The sequence below is a fragment of the Lipophrys pholis genome, assembly GCF_963383615.2.
Source record: "Lipophrys pholis genome assembly, chromosome: 6".
NCBI lineage: Eukaryota > Metazoa > Chordata > Actinopteri > Blenniiformes > Blenniidae > Lipophrys > Lipophrys pholis.
Window position 1 is genome coordinate 32,827,933 of NC_137629.1, and position 20,449 is coordinate 32,848,381.

A 20,449-nucleotide genomic window follows, 5' to 3' on the forward strand; every position below is an offset into this window, starting at 1 on the left:
ACCACATATATGCATAGAAACTCTCATGTGTTGGTGTGTCGTCGCTGCTCGGGCGTTCAAACGTTCTCCCTCTGCAGCCATTTGCCTTAAAACCAAGAGCAGATTTCACAAACAGCGCCCCAGACCAGACCATGTAGCGTACCCAGAATCCTTTGCTGCAGCCTCAGACCTGCTCACATCATTGTGGCTTGAAACTACTGACGATGGCGGCGGCTGTTTCCCTTTTTTTAAAAATGTCTTTTCAAATGGTTTTGAGTTAACTGAGGCCTTTTTACTGATGACCGCCCAGTGTCGGACTCCACAGTATTCTCCTGTACTCCCCTGTACTCCACAGTACTCCCCTGTACTCCACAGTACTGTACAGCAGTGGTTCCCAACCTGGTGCCTCCATTTGGGTGGGGGTGGACGGGTCCGATTTGCACATGTTAAAGAAAACCATTACTCAACACAATCTAGTATCCAGAGCAGAAACTTTTTTAAATTTTTACTTTGAAGGATCCTGCTTTTGTTTGTTTGTGTGTAGAAGTGGATGTTTCCACCAGTGTTTGGCTTCACTGTAATGTTTTAGTGAATCTGGGACCAAAGAGGGAGTCTGCCGCCTTTCTTTAGCACACTTTGGGGAATCTAGGATTTGGAAGGACCTGGAAAACTGCCCAGCGCTTTTATTTTGAAAGCTCCAGTTCATGGAAGTGGGTTTGTCCAACCAATGTTTGGCTTCGTTGTAAAGTGTGATGAATGTAGGTCTGTGGAGATGGTGTGGTGGTTCTGTTAGAGGCTGTGGGGTGTGTTGGCTGGATTAAGGTGGGGGGGGGGGGGGGGGTGTCAGGCTTGGGTGGGTTGTGTTGGGTTGGGAGTCACTGCTCTGCAGGTCTCTGCTGTACTCTGTCCTCCTGTTACTGTGCTGTAGTTTTCCAGTCCGGTGCACGAACACGTCACGTCTTTACTTTACCTCCTCTAAATCACACAGGTTTGATTTTTGCTGTTTTCTGTGAAGACGCCGCGTCCCCCCCCCCCCCCCCCCCCCCCCCCCCACCCCCCCCGGGGGAGTTTCTGATAAGTCCTTCCCTTCGTTTGCAGATTCTCACGTTGATGTTCGTCCGCTCAGATGAAGAGTAGGTGCCTTCAGATCTCATTCATCGAGATTAAACGTGTTCGGTCCTTTCCTCGTCTTGTCGGCTCTTTTGACTGTTTCATTTATTTATTTATTTATTTTACTTCACTATTAATTTGATCTGTATCGTGGGAAAGTCTTCAGCTTTCAGAGCCGCATGGCATATAGAAAGGCAAATTAAGAAGCTGTAATGGTTTGATAAAAACATTTCTTTTAGTGTGGATATAGTAACTCATAGGGGTCCTAGAACCCCTCCACCAAATCCCCGTCCCGTTTACTTTGGCCTGATTTACAGCTGGTTTTAAAATGCATGCGCAGTGTCCACGTTAACATCCAGAGGACTCCTGTGTTGGTCGTATCGATTCCTCGGCTTTTGTCAAGCAAGCTTTCCCATTCACCAACTTCACTACACATCTCTTCATAGACACAGAAATCTCATTACACACTCGCGCCCACACACACACACACACACACACACACACACACACACACACACACACACACACACACACACACACACACACACACACACACACACATCCCGCCTTACGTAGCACTGTAGTATTCCTCAGTGGATACAAACAAACCCTTCACACACGACCTGGATCAGACCAAGTTTGATAAATGTGAGCCTGAAAGCAAAGGCTGGGGGAAAAAAAAACCCAAAACAATTTATGAACAATATCTAAACTTTGCTGTAGGAACTTGATTTAATCACATGAAGCACAGCTCTCAGCTTGCTTTTTAACAGTGTGTTGTGCCCACAGTCCAGGTTTGCAGGCAAAGCTTCAACAGGCTCGGTTTGATCTGGATCCTGTAACATCATGGTTGTTTTTACGGAGCATTACTATGGTGCGACGTGATAGTTTGAAGATAAATATTGAACACACAGTGCAAACTGAGCAGCTCGCATCCTGACAAGAGTGAGCCTTCCAGTCTCTGGTAAGGGCAAACAAAACCCTTTTCACTCATGAAAGGAGCAGACTGAGAAGTCATCCTGATGTAAAGACTGATCCGTCATATCAAACTTATTGTACACACACACACACACGCACACACACACACACACACACACACCTACATGTCCTTGTAAGCACACAGAAAATAAAATAGACACAAACAACTTATATTTAATACACATTAAATCAATTATACCCACACAGATTTTGTGTATGCACACAGAAATGTAACTATACGTTCACAGATTGAATTACACACAAGACTCTCCACCCGTACATGGCATCCCACTTCTTCATTAACCCCATTATAAACAGAATTATATGTAGGAACTTCAGTTTCTGGTCCAGCTGTCTTGTTTTTCATCATACTGATGGAGCTCTTTGTCTCTGTCTCATTGAGCACAGTGCAGATCAACAGAAGCCTCTAAAACAGCTCTGAACAACAACAACTGAACTTTAAAACCTTTCTAAATTAGTTTTTTTTTCTCCTAATTACACATGTTAGAAGCAGCTGAGTCGGGATTCAGACGTCCGCTACATGTTAAAGCTCATCGTTTCTCAGTCATCCATGTATTTTGAATATTTCACTGAGCGGATGAATCTCAGCCGTGTTGAGAAGTCGAGCCGTCTGAAGGGAACGAGTGACTCAGAAGCAGCTCGTCATCAAGCTGCAGCCCGCAGGAGTTGAACCATTGGTGAAGTTAGGTCAGATCAATAAGATGAACCCAAGCTTCAGGAAACGTTCCGACCTTTCCTTTCCCTCGTGAGATGCACTGGAACGCATTGCTCCCGTGTTGTATTTGTCTTTTGTATCCTTTAGATAAACTCTATTTAAATGAGCTTCTATCTGATTTGTGAATTGTAATAAAGACAGAAATTTAAAGGATTTCTGGACGTGGTCTCCTTTTTGACTCAAATGGAAGAAGAACACTTCTGGACCAGTCTGAAAACAGTTTTCAGAAAAAGAAGAAGCAAAAGAAGAACAGGATGTAATCATGTCACCTGCTTCACAATATTGTGTCATGTCACATTGTGCAATGCATAAAGACCTGATACCATCTTTCTGCAGGATGGAACAACTTGGATTGAATCCTCTCCAAACATGTCTGAGTCAATGATATAGGAGAATTTAGAATTCAACGTTTCATTAGGTTGATGTTCCTGCAGTCCCTCTCAGCTCAGTGGAGTCCTTCAGCACGTCTCCAACATGAGTCCTCAGAAGGTTCCTGTGCTGTGGAAGACGTCCTGCATCGTTCCTGTGGATCTATAGACTACAGAGAGGTGGTGGTTCCAGATCATGAAGACCCCGGAGAGACTCATCCTGAAGCTGCTCCGGCCCCTCGCCAAGCCTCACCCGGACCCCCCCCCCCCCCCCCCCCCCCCGGTTCTCCTGCCAGCTGCGACCCGGGACCGACGGTGCCATTATCTTCTCCTGGACACAACGTCCATTCAGGAGAACGACACCATTTTCAGCGTTTATGTTGTTTCTGTGTAAATGACTTCAAAACGTTGCTGTGTCAACACTAAACATTTATGAAACCAAAACCCCAAAATGATGCGCTTGAATCATTGTAGTGTAATTAGGGTCTAAAACCATGAAAGTGTACGACAGAGTCACAGGAGCTCCATCAGACTGTAACTCTTACCTGTAAATACGGTTTGCTGTGTTTTTTCAGTAAATTCCGTTATTCCATGCTTATACTAGTCACAGTTAAGCCTTGTATCTTACATTTAATATTTTCTCCTTAGATTTTCGTTCAGACTTATTTGATATTTAAACATTCTATTCTGTTTATTCTATTCTAATCTTTGTCGATCAATGCTGGAAAAGAATTTCCCTCTAGGATTAATTACCTATTCTAATCTACGCTATTCTATTCTCGTCAGTTCGGTTCTGGTCTGCTCTATAGATAGAAACATTGGATCAACACTTGCGTAAGTAGAAGGGTTCCAAATGCGTTGTTGAATTTAAAAACAGCGTCTGTCAGCTCCTCTGGACTAAAAACATAATATAATGTCATTTCTCCCCGTTTTTACCTTCAAAACGTGATTTAATGTCTTTCACCCCTGTTATAAAACATGATTTTGTGCTTATTAACTTCCTGTGTTATTCTGAAATCAGTTTCAACCTCCTTCAGCGTTTGTTCACCAGCCCCTCTTCAGCTAATCAGCGTCCCGCTTCCTCTCACAGCTCAGCCAATCATCGCTGTCCACGAGATGCAGCTCCGGGGGGAGGGGCAGTGGAGCTTTCCTCTCGGCCAATCGGCGGATGACAGTTGACAGCAGCCGTCAGTCATTTGCTGTAAAGGTCCAATCAGCGACGAGGGCGGGACAGCGTGTGCCCTCAGACGACCCACGTGACCCTCCCCAGCAGTTCCCAGGCGGTCGCAGTGCAGAGCCGGAGGTGAGTGAAAAGAGCACCAAAACGAGCGATTTAACCCCGAAAAACGAGCTGGACAGGACTATTTTCTCAATTATTTACTCATATATCTGCAGCGGGTGGAGTAATTCTGCACGTAATATCGGTTTTAAAGCGGCTGACGCGGAGCTCCGTGTATCCAGCGTGCTGCTCGCGCTGATTAACCGCAGGTGAACTGCTAGCTTCGGCCTTTTTTAAGCACATTTATCACATTTAATTAGGCTCTAATATCAACCCACGCCTTTTTTTATTTTATTTTTTTTAATTTCTCTAATTATATGTTTCCTCTGACGCGTGTAACGAAGCTGGAGTCATCTTAGCTGCGCTCCATTGCTGCATGCCCTGCCTCGTTAGCCGCTAAGCTAATGCCAGGCTAACCCGATGACCCGCGGCTCCGAGCGGCTTCTTGACACCCAGACCCCGAAACACCCAGACCCCGAAACACCCAGACCCCGAAACACCCAGACCCCGAAACACCCAGACCCCGAAACAGCCTGACACCCAGACCCCGAAACAGCCTGACACCCAGACCCCGAAACAGCCTGACACCCAGACCCCGAAACAGCCTGACACCCAGACCCCGAAACACCCTGGCACCCAGACCCCGAAACACCCTGGCACCCAGACCCCGAAACACCCTGGCACCCAGACCCCGAAACACCCTGACACCCAGACCCCGAAACACCCTGACACCCAGACCCCGAAACACCCTGACCCCAAAACACCCTGACACCCAGACCCCGAAACACCCTGACACCCAGACCCCGAAACACCCTGACACACCCAGACCCCGAAACACCCTGACACACCCAGACCCCGAAACACCCTGACACACCCAGACCCCGAAACACCCAGACCCCGAAACACCCCGAAACACCCAGACCCCGAAACACCCAGACCCCGAAACACCTTGAAGCACACCGACATCCAGACCCCGAAGCACCCTGAAGCACACCGACACCCAGACCCCGAAACACCCTAATATTTATAAAATCAACGCAAAAAAAATTTGTTTAGATTAATTGAAGATCTCGAGTTCATGTGTTAAATTGTTTAATTTCATGATGGGGTTTGTTTACAGCTGGAAAACGTCTTAAAATTTACAATTTGTTTAAACGAAAGGACAAAAAAATTGAGTGACGCTTTATTGAGGTACTGAGAATTTCTACTTTAGTTAAAAATGCCAAGAATGTACTAAATGACTTGTGACAGTTTTATCAGTCATTGGATGAGGTTTACAGTTTTACACACACTTCCCAAAGTCAATAAAAGTTCCATAAAGTTTATCGTGTGTGTATTTTAGGCACACAGGGTATTTGAACCGCCACATTAAGAAAAAAAGCAAATCGGTTGTTAATCAGACGTTCACCAGCCTACAGAAATCATAAACCAGTTGATTTGTATGTGTTGTATTGGGAAAAGTCTGTTTTTTTTTTTTTTTGTTCTGAAGATATTTCATTTAAAAAGTGGAAACTAGACAATTTTGTGGCGTTTAGGTTTTATCTTACAGCCCAACTTGATGTATCTTTGGGCGGAATAACGGAAACATTAAAAGAATCAGCTATTACCTTCAAAAATAGAGATGAAAACTTTTCAAATAGTAGCCAAGCTCTGTAGCCACACGGGAATATAGAAGAAAGAAATTTCAGATTGTTTAAATCCGTCTTGGGTATGAGTATAATTACTTGCTTCTAAAAAAAAAAAAAAAAAAAAAAAAAAAAAAGCTTGCCATCCCTAACAGTTATTTCCATTGTGGTGAAATTTTTATTTACCAATATTGTTGGTTTTTCCTCCATTCTGGCAGAAAGTTTAGTGTCCTTCTGCTCCATGTGGAGAAGAATCAGAATGTTGGCGACCTCTAGTGGTGCGAGTGAACATCAGAGGTCCTGGTGTTTTTCTTCTCATTCAGCGTAGTTTAAGATCCAAATGTGTTTTTTGAGGATTGGAACTAAAAGCTGTAAAGCACATCTTGACGCATACGATATATTTTGAAGACGAAACTTTAAATGCTCATTAGTCGTGTGTCTCGGCTTTACTTTGTTGACGGCGACATTAGCGATCGCGACTCTCCGTCCTCTGGAGGTTATCGCCGTCTCTCGGTGGTATTACAGCGTCTCGGGGTAAACGATGTCTGATTGGAATCCGTGTAGTTGAATGTGGACGTTTCGCTCCGTTGGAGCGATTCCAGGAAGCCTCGGTCAGTTTGGACGCTGCCTGACCGCTCTCTAGCGCCGACTGGTGGCCAGTGGCTGCATGACGGTCAAACTTGCCGTCGCACGCATGGCTCGTTGTCCTGCTCTCGTACATTTCATCTGCTTTTAAAGTGACAGTTTGATTAGATGTAAAGAAATCCAGAGTTGATCTGAGAGCCAGAGTCTGCTGCTGACTCTGCACGGCTCATTAAAGAGATTACGTGTTCTCATTAATTAGATTACATACAGTTTTTATGTGATTAAAACCTCCAAGTGTTGATTCTAAGCAGGAATAAAGCTCAGTAACGTGTTTAGACAGAAACAAAGCGGCTCGATTCATCACCTAATTCTAATTCACTGTAACTCATGATAAAGATTCAACACTTAAAATACAAGCAGAAGATTCTCATAATGACACTTAATCTGTTCAAATATCATGTTTATTAGTTTTCTAACTCTGCACAGCAGAAGATTTACCACAAGTGTTAAAGAGGGAGACTGAAGGATTTTTCTTTGCTTCATGTTGCAATAGAAAGTTCACAGGGACGTTATATAGTCGCTCACCCACAGTTAAACAGAGGAGCCTCTCACTGTTTATTTAAATAGTAACCTGACCGTCCTGTTGGGTGACGATTTACCCGACGCGGGCTGATCGTTAACGTTGTTTCCCAGCAGGACACACTCGGAACAGCTCTCTACATGTTCGCCCGTGAAAAGAAAAACCTGCACCTCCAATCAAAAGCTGAACTTTGTAGACAAAAATTCAACAGCATTTACTTTTTTTTTTTTTTTAACCAATTTGTTTGTTGCTAATGCACCTTCATTGACCCCTAAACGTGAACGTTGTAAGACCTGCGTTTTCAGGTTCAACACATGAGAGTCCATTGACGCCGCCATCAGAAGGAACGGGAAAGTCCTCGTCATGTTCGACGTCCAGCTCTCTGATTCACTTCTAGCTTTTTCACTGGTTGATCCTAAGACCTGAAGCCACTTCTTCTTCGCTCAGCTTGTCATTTAGTCACTTTGTCGTTTAGTTCGCTCTTTAAAAATAAAAGATATAAATAAATGGAGATGCATCATAAATGGTGCATTCTAATGCATTCTGGACTAAATACTACATTGTGACGTGTAGATTTTGCTTCTTAACAGTGAAATCTTTCCTTTTTCTCATTGACATTTTTCATCCAACATATTTTCTTGCTTTAAGTGTTTTTTCTTTTTAAGGTAATGACTTCTTTTCATGTCCTTGTTTATTCCCCCTGTAGTTTCACACTGCTTCTATTAAGAACCAATCAGAGGCCTCCTCTCAAAAGGTATAGACCACATGGTATGAATTGACCAATCACGATGCTCGTTACTGGGCGTGATACAAACAGGAAGTCAGTTGCGAGTTGTTTGCTTAAGACAATAATTCGCTATATTTTGGCGAGAGAAAAAAGATGAATTTAAGCAAAATTAGACAATGACAAGTAGTGATAGATATTATAACATATTTTAGAGGCTTTCAGCAACATGGCCGCTATTTTCTTTGGCCGTCTTTTCCGAAAATTGACCGTCGCGCATTTGGAATTATTTCCTTTTTTTTTCTTAAAATTTTTTTAACCTGTGATTTTTATTTATTTATTTTTTCCCCCCCTTTAGTGCCCCTAATACTCTTCTGTACTCTTGTTTGCTATTCAAGCTGCCGTTTTTCTCGTTGTTCAAGTCAGAGCTGGTTAGCTGGTTAGCTCACTAACTGAAGTACCCACAGAACAACACACAGGCATCACTGGAGGGACTCAGACTCACTGGCTCTTTAATTAACACTTCCAAGTTAAGAAATATGATGGACTGTTTAGGAATATTTTAATATTACTGCTGATTTTTCAGCCACGTTTGGATGATTGATGAACCTAATTTCCTGTCCTGTAAAAACTTCAGAGCTCAGATTTATTGCTGCTTTTTAGACTTTGTACACAAAAAAAATGAGATTAAGGACCAGATGATCCAATCAGGCAGACTTTAGTTCAATAATTGTGACTTTATTTCATGTGACGGTTAGCAGGCAGCTCAGAGTTTGTGTGTAATGTTGTTATAAAGCTGTTAGCAGCAGATGTCCTGCAGGCCGAAGGCTTTTTAATATCAGATTACCTGACTTGACAGTGACCTCAGTACTAGTATTCCCAGTCTGGGTGGACAAGCTCGACTTCAGCCGCCGTCACTGAACTGATTAACATTAAGCTGTTGTTTTATCGGCCAATAAGGAGCCAGCAGAAAGCTCATTACAGCGACCATAGCGCTGAGCTCCAGAGCCGTTTCTGCTGCAGACAGAGCAGCGTCTTCATGGACCAGAACCAGAACCAGACACACAGTAACTCCTCCGATGTTAAAGTTATCTGAATAAACACTCTCATTGTAGATTTTAACAACTGTACATCCATAAATTATTGGGGGGGGGGGGACATCTGGAAGTGGTCCAACTGGGAACTTCCCAGTGGGAATGTGGGAAGTTTATTAGAGTTCCTAGAATCCTTCTCGTATCTGCTTGATGCTGCTTTAATCTGTGGCTGAAAAGATTCAAACAGGTTTAAAACATTCACCTAAGTAGGGAAAAGTTCAACAATTTAAAATCACTTAATTTCTAGCAGTGAAATTCTGAATAGATTTTTAATGTTCAAAACTTTCAGTGACATTCTGTAATTTATCATTTGCCTTTGGTATGATTACAAAGACCTTTACTGTCATTAAATGTGTGTGCAAATACTTTTTACTTGAATATTTAACATTATTAAATGAAACTCTTTGATCTCGAGTGTCCAGTGTAACGGGGGAATCTCATCGCGTTACTATGATGGATTCCTCCTCCTGGCACGCGTGGTTGATGCTAAGCTAACGGCTAACACTGGCGGTTCTGCAGGTTCTCTGCACTTCCTGTTAATCCCTGTGCGGCGAGTTAATCTGATTACTCTGACAGGCTGCTGAGAGACAAAGGCAGGAACAAAACCAAACCCCAGCATGTTCAGATCTCCTCGTCTTTGTGGTCTTAATTGACGAAACAGTCGGAGGGGAAGAAAAAAAGATGAAAGAGCAACTGCAGGAAGCGTTTTCCTCCAATACTTTCTGAATCACCCGGTTATCACAACACAGACGACTTTTTGTTTTTTTAGATTTCGTCTCTAAAATTATTAAAAATGTTCAATGAGTTTCTGTAGCGCCATTGTAAAGGATTTAATGACTGAAGGTTGGATGTAAACTGTAAAAATACACTGTTAAATACCACGTGTGTCAGTAGTTTTAATATTTGTTTTCCTGTTTCCTGGGTACACACACACACACACACACACACACACACTGTATTTAGCCTTCCTCTGGGACCAAACACTCGGAAGAGTTGAGCTCCTCATGAAATCCGGTGTTTCATTCATCTTGTTTGTGTAATATTACAAAAAGATTAGATATCTGGTAAAAAGGTGTGTGGGGCGGGGGGGGGGGATGTAAGGATAAACCCAGAAGAACTAGAAAGAACTAATTTCAAGAAAAGTTTTCATAGTATAATCTTTTCTTATAGACAAAGTAATCCTGCTTAATTCTTAATTTTTTCCCAATAATTTCCTTACAAAAAGTTAAACCGTCTTCATCAGTAAACTACAGACGAGGTAAATATCGATCAATATTCATTCGCCTGCCGCTGTCATGTGACGGTTCATTTCTCACCTCAAATGTTTTCAGAAATACTTTTTGCTGAACTGTTTTGATAAGAAAGAGTTTGAGCGGCGAAGAGTCTTATCTGGACACCGCCTCTTGGTGACACGCCCAACAACTGCTTTTAAGTGTTTTTAGCGCGGTGCCTTTCCATACGAGGAGAAATGCTCCTGTGGACGTTTACAAGCAGAAGCAACGTTATGCCGTCGAAGAAGTGAAGAGCAGAGCAGACGGCCCCCTCACTGTTTAAAAAGTCTACCCCGATACAGTTTCTGCTGTGTCAATTGAAATCCTTCATTAAATGTATTAATTTTGAACCGGTCCAGGATATACCCTTACGTGCCCGAGTAGCGAGTACTGCGTTCATTGTGTGTGTGCGATGAGGTAATGTGTTTACCGTGTGTGTTGGCCTCCACAGTGCGGGGTGTTCACGGTGTGTGTAATGAGCCGCGCTCGGCTCTGGCGGGGTGCTGCAGTAATCCAAGGGGGGGGAAGTAATCCCATTAGGGTTAAAGGAGCTGAGGCTGCGTGTCCTGTGGGTGCTGCTTGGTCTCCATGGCGATGGATGAATGTGTTGGTGTAGGGGACGAACCTGTGTGCACACACTGCACCGGGTCACCGTTCAGTCTGCATGAACACTGACGTCTTCTGGTGCCGATTAGAAACTTTCATTGAAACACAATTAAAGCAGCGGTCTGTTTTCACCGTCGTTAATCTGGAACATTTTATAAAGTCTAAAGATTTTCTGTTTGAGTCCGATTTAATTCAGTGTCCATTTGTTTGTCACCCCCCCCACCCCATCCCCCCGTGCAGACAATGAATCAGAGGTTGGGTTTGTTGCTTCTTGTGGCTGTGGGCCTCGTCTGCCTCAGCCTGGCTCAGTTCCCCGAGGACGACGGTCTTGACGAGGTGGACGTGGAGGACGATCTGGGTCTGGCTGGAGGCGATGAAGACGATGACCTGGAGGACGACGTGCAGGACGAAGCTCCGCCTGCCCCCAAGACTCCTCCTACTCCAAAGGTAGAGTCCGGGTTCTCCTCCGATTCCCCGGATCCAGTCGGATCTGGTTTGACCAGCGAGATCCACTGACCTTCATTCACACTGTGAGCCACAGACCGACTTCACTGTGAGCCACAGACCGACTTCACACCAGAGTCATTCATTAAAACATGAAGACGTTTTGTGTTTGGAGCTTTTGCTCTAGTGTAACACAGGCTGGACTAGATAAATGCACACGTTTCTTAATATTAATATCAACCAAGATTTTTCTTTTTTCCTCTCGTTTGCTTCAAGTGAAGAAACCAGAACCAAATCTTAATTCTTCATATTGAAGGAACTTTCTTATCGGACAGTAAATCAGTGACTAAAACTCCAGTTTGACCTTCGTTTTATCAACTCAGCTTCACTGATTAAACACCTGAAATACGGTCGTTCATCTTAAGAGTCTGAACTTCTCGCTGACATTACAAAGAAAGAAATGAATGAGATAAAGGTGTGGAAGGAAAAAAATATATAATCAAAATTTTAGTTTTAAGCTACATTTGGATTATTACCAGACGAAATTTTCTCTTTTTTTTTTTTTTGACTGGCTTTCAGCTCATCTTGTATGTATGTGTGTGTATATGGATATATGAATAGAACCAACTGCCTCCATCGACGGGACAAAACAGACACTGATATCAAGTTTTTAAGCGTTTTGCTCCTCTGGTGTCCATTTCTCAGTAAAATGTCTTTTAATACAATAAAATGATTTTGCGTGTCCAGGTGACGTACAAAGCTCCAGAGCCGATGGGGGAACACTTCTTCGCAGAGGCTTTTGACCGGGGGACGATGGACGGGTGAGCACACACACACACACACACACACACACACACACACACACACACACACACGGTCAGTGTCTGATTCGGAGCTCTCTTGCTCCCCGTGCTTTCAGGTGGGTGCTGTCCAGCGCCAAGAAGGACGACGCAGACGAGGACATCGCAAAGTACGACGGTAAGTCTTCATCAGTGAAAACCTGCTGAGTAAAAACGAAGGCGGGGGCTGATGAACATGGCGGTGATGCTCCGGACAGGTCAATGGTCTGTGGAGGAGATGAAGGACTCCAAGCTGCCCGGAGACAAAGGTCTGGTCCTGAAGTCTCGAGCCAAACACCACGCCATCTCGGCCCTGCTGCTGCGACCCTTCATCTTCGAGGACAAACCCCTCATCATCCAGTAAGAGACGGCGGAGGAGCGGCGCTTCTTCTTCATACATTTAACATGAATACACTCAATTTATAATACCTTTTACGCTTTAAGCAAAGAAAATCGATTCAAAGCTTCAACATGATGTTAAAAAAATACTGTCAGTTTGTTTTTTTAATGATGATTTCCCAAAGCCGAGACAGAAAACATAAACCTGATGAGATGCAGTAAAACGGGCGGTGAAGCTCTTATAAGCTAAATACAAACTTTAGAATCTCACATCAGGATATCCTCCGTTTACCGGCAGATGTTTTAACACTAAAGAAGTTATGGAGTCCGGAGATCTTTCTACACAACCAACCTGAAAAACACTCAAAACTTTTCACCTGCTTCCCCTCATCCTTTATATTTAGCTTTGAGGAAAAGCAGCTGAATAAATAAACTTATGTTAAGTTTCATGTTGAAATAAAACATTTAACAACACAGCAAAGTACAAAGTGACTCATCTTGATTTAAATATCCTGATTTCAGTGTTGAGTCACATAATTCAGGGTATAATTTTGGATTTAATTGTGGAGCTTCTAAAAAGTTTGAAACTATTAAAACGTGAGAATCTAAAGTAAAAAATGGTTTTAATAAAACCAGTCGGATGGTGAAAACACCGGCGTGTATGTGCATCGTCATGTCTGCAGTATCCTGACGTGTGTGTGTGTGTGTGTGTGTTTGCAGGTACGAGGTGAACTTCCAGGCCGGTATCGACTGCGGCGGCGCCTACGTGAAGCTGCTGACGAAGACTCCGGATCTGGACCTGGTCGGTGCCATTTCTGCTTCTTCTTCATTCTGTCACAGAACCGTGACACTCAGAAAATATCACAGCTAAATGTTTATTCAGCTCTGACCGCTTCTGAAATATGAACTTATTGTTTATCTTATTGACGGTTTTGTTCGGTGTGTTGCAGGACCAGTTTGTGGATAAAACTCCGTACACCATCATGTTTGGGCCTGACAAGTGTGGAGAGGATTACAAACTGCACTTCATCTTCCGACACAAAAACCCCAAAACCGGCGAGTTCGAGGAGAAACACGCCAAGAAGCCCGACGCCGACCTCAGAACCTACTACACCGACAAGAAGACACACCTCTACTCACTGGGTACACACTCACACACTCACACACTCACACACTCACTCACTCACTCACTCACTCACTCACTCACTCACTCACTCACTCACTCACTCACTCAGAGAAACCCTGGGCTTTGTGACTAACTACTCTCTGCTGCCCCCCAGTGTTGAACCCCGATAACAGCTTCGAGGTGCTGGTGGATCAGACGGTGGTGAACAGCGGGAACCTGCTGACCGACGTGACGCCGCCCGTCAACCCGCAGGCGGAGATCGAGGACCCCGACGATCAAAAACCGGAGGACTGGGATGAGAGGGCCAAGATCCAGGACCCCGCCGCAGCAAAACCCGAAGACTGGTCAGTTCAGCAGGATTTTGAATTCTTAGAACCTTTTTTTTTTTCCTCTCATTTCAGTTTTTATTGATTTTTCTATTTTTTTTCAAAACAAACAGAACAAATGTAATTAAGGTTAAAATACCAAGACACAGATAGGTGATAAAGGGAAGCATGAAGGTAAGAAATAAAGAAAAGTACAAGAAAAAGGGGAAATACTACCTTTCACTCTGTTTTATGGTGCAGCCTTACAACTTGATTTGACTTTTAAAATCTGGTTTGTTGTAACTATTTCATTGAGTTTTAAAGATTTTAGTTTGATTTTCACATTTCGCTTTTCAGTTGGGTTTTTCTAGTTTTCTCACTTTTTGCCATTTGAAGGAAATTGCATTTTTTTTTTTCACAACTTCAGTCCTGTTTCCATCAGGTTTTCACAACTTTGAATGATATTTTACAATATTTTCAGCATCTTTTCATTACATTTTCTTTGCCTGTTTGATTATATTCAGACTTTTTTCAGGAATTATTTCTTGCTTTTATATCTCCTTTCCTTTTTAAATGTTAAACTGCGTCTGAGTTTCTATTTGAGGCCTGTTTAGTTTCACAGCTTCACTTTCTGTAACTTGTCTTAAGTTAAAAGTTTTCAGTCACATTTTTCCAACTTTTCCTGGTGTTCAAACTGCCTTTTCAGACATTTGTTCAGTTCTTCGTAACCTCTTTTGATTTGATGATCATCCGACTCTTTGAAGTCTTCAGTATTAAGGTCAGTATGTTGTTTGTCAGGGATGAAGACGCTCCGGCTCAGATCGCAGACGAAGACGCAGTGAAGCCGGACGGCTGGTTGGACGATGAGCCCGAGTACATCGGAGACCCCGACGCCGCCAAGCCCGAGGACTGGTGAGTTACCGTGGCAACGCAGGCTGTGGACTCGAACCACCTGGACGAGTCGGCGTTGAGGTCAACGTGTGGTCCCGTGTGTGCTTCAGGGACGAGGACATGGACGGCGAGTGGGAGGCCCCCCAGGTCCCGAACTCAGCCTGTGAGACCGCCCCCGGCTGTGGCGCCTGGAAACGACCCATGATCGACAACCCCAACTACAAGGGCAAGTGGAAGCCCCCCATGATCGACAATCCCAACTACCAGGTGGGTTCACAAGCGGCTTGGGGTGACGCCGCGGACGCCTGAAGGGACGAGAACCAGAAGGACTCAAGGCGCTGTGTTTTTCAGGGCGTCTGGAAGCCGAGGAAGATCGCCAACCCGGCCTTCTTCGAGGACCTGCACCCCTTCAGGATGACGGCATTCAGCGCGGTGGGACTGGAGCTGTGGTCCATGACCTCCGACATCTTCTTCGACAACTTCTTCATCACCAACGACCGCAACACGGCCGACCGCTGGGCCAACGACGGCTGGGGGCTGAAGAAGGCCGCGGAGGGGGCTGCTGAGGTGAGTCTGCTGGTTAGTGAGCAGAGACGACGGAATCCAAACGTAAAACTTTGAATTGGGGAAGAAAGTAGAAATCAAACCTGTTTTGTGTGTTTAAGTTTTAAGATTTTCTCCAGATATTCAGAGTGAATAGATTCCTTCAAACCAGCAATATGTAAAGAAATAATGGTTGAGTGCTGATGATTCTGCATCTGCATTAGTTTATCATGTATCATGGTCACGTCTCATTTTAAAACGGTTAACGATGATTTATCTGCTTCAGAATCCCCCCCCCTTCACAGTTTATGTACGATGTGCTTCGGTTATGATGTCTGGATGTGAACTCACCTCTTGTGTGTGTGTCTCTGTGTGTGTGTGTGTGTGAGTAGCCCAGTCTGGCCTCTCAGATGCTGACTGCTGCAGAGGAGCGACCATGGCTCTGGATCGTCTACGTCCTCACCGTTGCCCTGCCGCTTGTCCTCATCATTGTCTTCTGTTGCACCGGAAAGGTAACACACACACACACACACACACCTGCAGAGACACAGCTGTAGATGCATTTGTCTCTACACATATAGACACACACGTGCACATTGACACTGGTGAAACCACCAGAAGGGAGCAGCAAACTTTACGTTCACTCTTCTGAGATCAGTTCAGAGAAATTGTTTGATAATTAAACTTACTATTTCCTTCGTATTTTTTCTAGATGATAATCTGACTTGTGATTGTGTTGATCAGATTGGATTTTAGTTTTTTATTTTGTAATTGGCAGATTGATATTGTGAGCTCCGTGTGTGACACGCTCTAAGCGGCCATGTAACGACCCCACCGTAGCAACACAGCGAATGGACGGTCGGCTGTGTGGAAATATTTACCATTGGAAAGCGAACGCCGTCCTTCAGTCACTTGTAATCAAGCGGTGGAAGCGTCAGAGCTTCATTCAGTAGAAGCAGTTTGATCTGAACGTGCAGCAGATTGTGGAGGTTCACTGCCAGGGCGCTCAGCGTGGACCAGATGCCCCTACATCGTCTCCCGTAGTCCGGTGTAGGTTGTAGTTAACAGTTCTTTACGACACTCAGTCCCTTCCTCATCGGTCCACATGCCTCAACCTGCAGAGGCGAGAAAGACTTCATCTTATTCTGAAATTAGTTTTTGTCTTAATTGTTATTAAGTCATGAAAAAGAACAATGTTTGCAGATTTTCATGCAGGTTTAGCGTGTCAAATGCAGCAGTTCTGTATGGAACCAATGAAGAAAGTATATTGATGATGATAGTTCTTTGCACTCCAATAGGGTCTTCGCACCACTTGGTGCTCGGACCCTAAATATTCTGTGAAAAGACAGAAGAAGAAACTGCTCAGAGTTTAAACTGTTTTCTGAGATTAAAGTGAAAATCATCATTTGTTGTGCAGAAGAAGAGTCCAGCTACGCCGGCAGAATACAAGAAGACGGACGAACCTCAGCCTGATGTGAAGGAGGAGGAAGAGGAGGAAGAGGAGGAGAAGGCTGAAGAGGCCGAGAAGAGCAGTCCAGGTTGATATTGTGTGCAGCAGCAGCAGCAGTGAACTGTGTGTCTCCGGCTCTGTGTAACGTTTCACATGTTTCAGCTGCAGAGAAGAGCGACGGAGAGGAAAGTCCTGCAGAGAAGGAAGGAGCAGCCGAGGAGGACGAAGAGGGGGAGGAGGAAGAAGAAGAAGAGGAGGAGGAAGGGGAGGAGGAGAAGGAGCCCACATCTGATGAGGTACGTACTCATTTATGAAATGTCAGCTTCGCTCTGAAATCTGTCAGGTTGTGAAGTCTGAGGAAATAATGGGTCGAAGTTACAGAGCAGCTCCTGAGGACAAACGTCTCTCACTCTAAATCTACAATAAGAGGATCAATCCTTCAAAACACTTTGGACTTAATGAATGAAAAATGTTAAATTTCCAACTTACCCTTGATGAAGGATGTATTCTGTGATGCATATCTTAATTTCCTACAATAATATATTCACAATTCATAATATGTATTCACTTTTTTTACACACATTTTGTTCCGTTGGTTTTTTTTCCCCAAAATGGATTTTTTAAATTATTATTTAAATGACATGTACACCAGTCTTCACAGCCTTTGTTCAGTACTTGTTTCTGGCAGCAGTTTCAGACTCTGGCTCTACTCCCCGATCTTTGGTCAGTTCCTCTTTGCAGAGCCTCTCTACCTCCATCAGGTGGATGGGAAGCGTCGGTGCACAGACATTTTCAGATTTAAGTCTGGACTCTGGCCACTAGGACCTTTTTTAGAGTCGTTGATATCTCAGCTGTGTGCTTCAGGACATCGTCCTGCTGAAAGACGAACCGTCGCGCCGGGTTGAGGTTGAGAGCGCTCTGGACTGCACTGTCCAGAAGCATAAAGCTTCATCACAAAGGCTGTGGAGACTTATGTTCATGGGATTTCTTGGTTTTTATATTTATAGTAAATTCGCACACATTTCAATCCTCTTTTTCCCACATTGTCATTGTGGGATATCGTGTAGAACTGTGGGGGAAAAGTGAGTTCAGAATAAGATGAACTACTTTTGGATGAACTGTGTGCAGCTCAGTCGTTAAAGGTGTAGAAAACTGTAGGTCTTCAACTTTGTTGTAGACGAGCAGCAGATTTATCCTTCTTCCGTTTTCTCCTCCTGTTCTCCCTGTAGAAGGAGGACGACGTTCTGCGGCGATCCCCCAGGAACAGGAAAACCAGAAGGGACTGATATCTCTGAATCCACCACCCTGACCTCCACACCTTCCTCCACCTCCTCCCAGCCTGAAGCATCCCCCTCGCCCCTCCCCCCTCCTCTGCTCCTCCTTTTCTTTAACTCCTCTGCTCTGAGGCCATGAAGCCTGAAAGGAACCAGTGGAAGCAGCGACAGAAAACCAACCCAGATCTCCAGTGTGGACGCCTAATGATGATGATGATGATGAAGATAATAATGATTCCAGTATGAACTGAGTTAGCGTGATAATTATTTTTATTTTTTATTTTTTCAAGATTAACTAAGATTTACTAAAACTTCCTTTGTCATTCCTTTAACTCTACCCGAGCAGACTCGAACCCACGAGGAGTCCGCCGCCGTCTGCTCCCGGCTCGCTGCCCCATTAGCCTGTTAGCACCCTGCTAACGTCCCCGGCAGATGATTCAAAATGTCCGTCAGCTCTGAGCAGGCTAATTAGCTTCTTCCACATGCAGTATGACCAGCGGCTGCCTGACCTCCGTCACGTTGGAGGCTTCTGTCACCTCAGATTGTTCATCTGTTGGTTCCATCGCTGCTCGTCATGAGGAACTCTCTCTGGCGAGCTAATTAGCCTGCAGAGGACCTGACGGCTATCTGCTGAGCTAACGCGGCAGCCTCCTGCGAGACTCCATGTCGGAGTTATTGTTAAAAAACAACCTAAACAACACAAACTGTCCGGGAGTCGTTCCTTCACTCGTGTGGCTTCCTTGCTGCGATCCTGCTAACCATCCTCTGAGCTTCAGGGAGAATAAAGAGGCGGCTGCTAAAGCCCACAGATAACGTGAGCGGCAGCAATAAGCTACTAACGTTTCTAGAGTTTATGAACTTAGCGTGCTAGCTGCCTAAAGTTAGAGATTATCAGAGAAGCACTGTGCTCGTATTTAAAGTGATTAACTGGGAACACTCCTACGTTTTCTTCCCTCGTTTTTATTTTCTCTACTCTATTTGACAAATGTGTTCGTTCTGGAGCAGTTCGCCACACCTCGGCAGGTTTTTCCAAGCCGAATAAATCTTCAGTGTCTCAGTTCATAAGATCGTTGAGTTTGCAGGACTAGTCGGTGGTTTCGGTCCAGACGTTACGCGTCGAGTCGGCGGCAGCAGACCAGCTTCAGGCACCCAGATGTTTCCGTCTTCGCGTATCTTCGTCTCCAGTGTGACGCTATCGTAGCTATCAGGCGGTTATTGTAGATCTTAGCTCGATGAGCTCTATCCGTACTTCAGTTCAGAATCTACCCCCCCGCCCCCACCCCCACCCTCGACGTGTCGCCTTGAAAATAACGTTTTATACAAAGAAAGTCTTCCAGTTCTCTGCTGGATCAGTTTGATGACAAATATCCTCTCGTCTTGTATTTTTATCTCGGTTTGACGCACCAGGCGTCCGTTAACTGGCAGAAGGAGAGAATCTAATCCATCGTATGTGACGTTGAAGTCGATTACAAAACTGAATTCTGTGTTTTTTTTTGTGTGAACGTTAGGAGATCTCCAGTTTTTTCGTCTGAAATCATGTTCTGTGTCTGTCTGGTTTTGAGCGTGGCTCCTGATTGGCTCGTTCCCTCTGATTGGCTGGTGGGTTTGACGCCTCGCTCCCCGCCGTGGGGTGACCTCCACCTGGTTGGGTTTGGCTGTTTGTGAGATTTGGTAGTGAAGGCCTCGCCCTCCTGTACTCCGGCCGCTCTCGTCGAAGCGGCCTCGCTGAACACTGTATCCGCTGGTGAAACTTTCCAACTCTGTAACCGTCTTCTGCTCTTTTGTTTCCGTCGTGGTTGAACTAACGTTGGCCGGCGTGCTGCTGACACGCACCACCGGACGGTCCAGCTCTGAGGAGAAATACTGTGATGACGGAGCCCCATGTTTGTGTGTCTGTTGTCTGTGCGCGTGTGTGTATGTTTGCGTGCGTGTGTGTGTATGTATGTGACGGACACGCGGTCAACATTTGTTTTGATGAATAAAAAAAAAAAGGCCAAAAGGAAACTGAATCCAAAGTTTCAGTGTTTTCATTCACTCACACATGCATCTGTTGATTAGACATAATAAATCAGAAAATATACATCCATTCAGTCATCACTGCATTTGTAAACAAACAAAAATAGACCAGACAAAATAAATCAATGAAAACGTATACACACAAATTCATACACTTAAATCAGGTTGCATGATTTCATATCAGGTATGGAAAAATATAGGATAACTAAATGTAGCTCTAATTAATTTATTTTGTCATAATGGTTGTATCTTTTGGCTTTTTTTTAATTTCCATAATTTAACTTAAG

General features: G+C 44.3%; 1 protein-coding gene across 2 annotated transcripts; it reads left to right on the top strand.

The window, feature by feature from the left end:
* Window positions 1–4,426: 4,426 nt before the first annotated feature.
* On the top strand, window positions 4,427–20,190 carry canx (calnexin). 2 transcript variants are annotated; one of them, XR_013935419.1, is made up of 16 exons: window positions 4,427–4,474; window positions 11,176–11,382; window positions 12,127–12,200; window positions 12,299–12,357; window positions 12,437–12,578; window positions 13,278–13,359; window positions 13,508–13,700; window positions 13,838–14,027; window positions 14,787–14,900; window positions 14,990–15,146; window positions 15,231–15,446; window positions 15,815–15,934; window positions 16,840–16,960; window positions 17,035–17,168; window positions 18,102–18,386; window positions 18,493–20,190. XR_013935419.1 is itself a non-coding variant. In XM_080465546.1 (15 exons), the coding sequence occupies exons 2-15, from the start codon at window positions 11,179–11,181 to the stop codon at window positions 18,156–18,158; spliced, it is 1,863 nt and encodes a 620-aa protein (XP_080321672.1). In that variant the 5' UTR covers window positions 4,427–4,474; window positions 11,176–11,178; the 3' UTR covers window positions 18,159–20,190. The 2 variants fall into 2 exon arrangements, 1 of the variants encoding a protein (XP_080321672.1); XM_080465546.1 differs by having other exon boundaries at window positions 18,102–20,190.
* Window positions 20,191–20,449: the final 259 nt, after the last annotated feature.

Bases quoted from the DNA above. Each gene is read 5' to 3' on its own strand.
- canx (XM_080465546.1), top strand. From the start codon at position 11,179: ATGAATCAGAGGTTGGGTTTGTTGCTTCTTGTGGCTGTGGGCCTCGTC. The intron at 11,383-12,126 runs GTAGAGTCCGGG...TTGCGTGTCCAG, and splicing joins AGACTCCTCCTACTCCAAAG to GTGACGTACAAAGCTCCAGA. The intron at 12,358-12,436 runs GTAAGTCTTCAT...TGCTCCGGACAG, and splicing joins GGACATCGCAAAGTACGACG to GTCAATGGTCTGTGGAGGAG.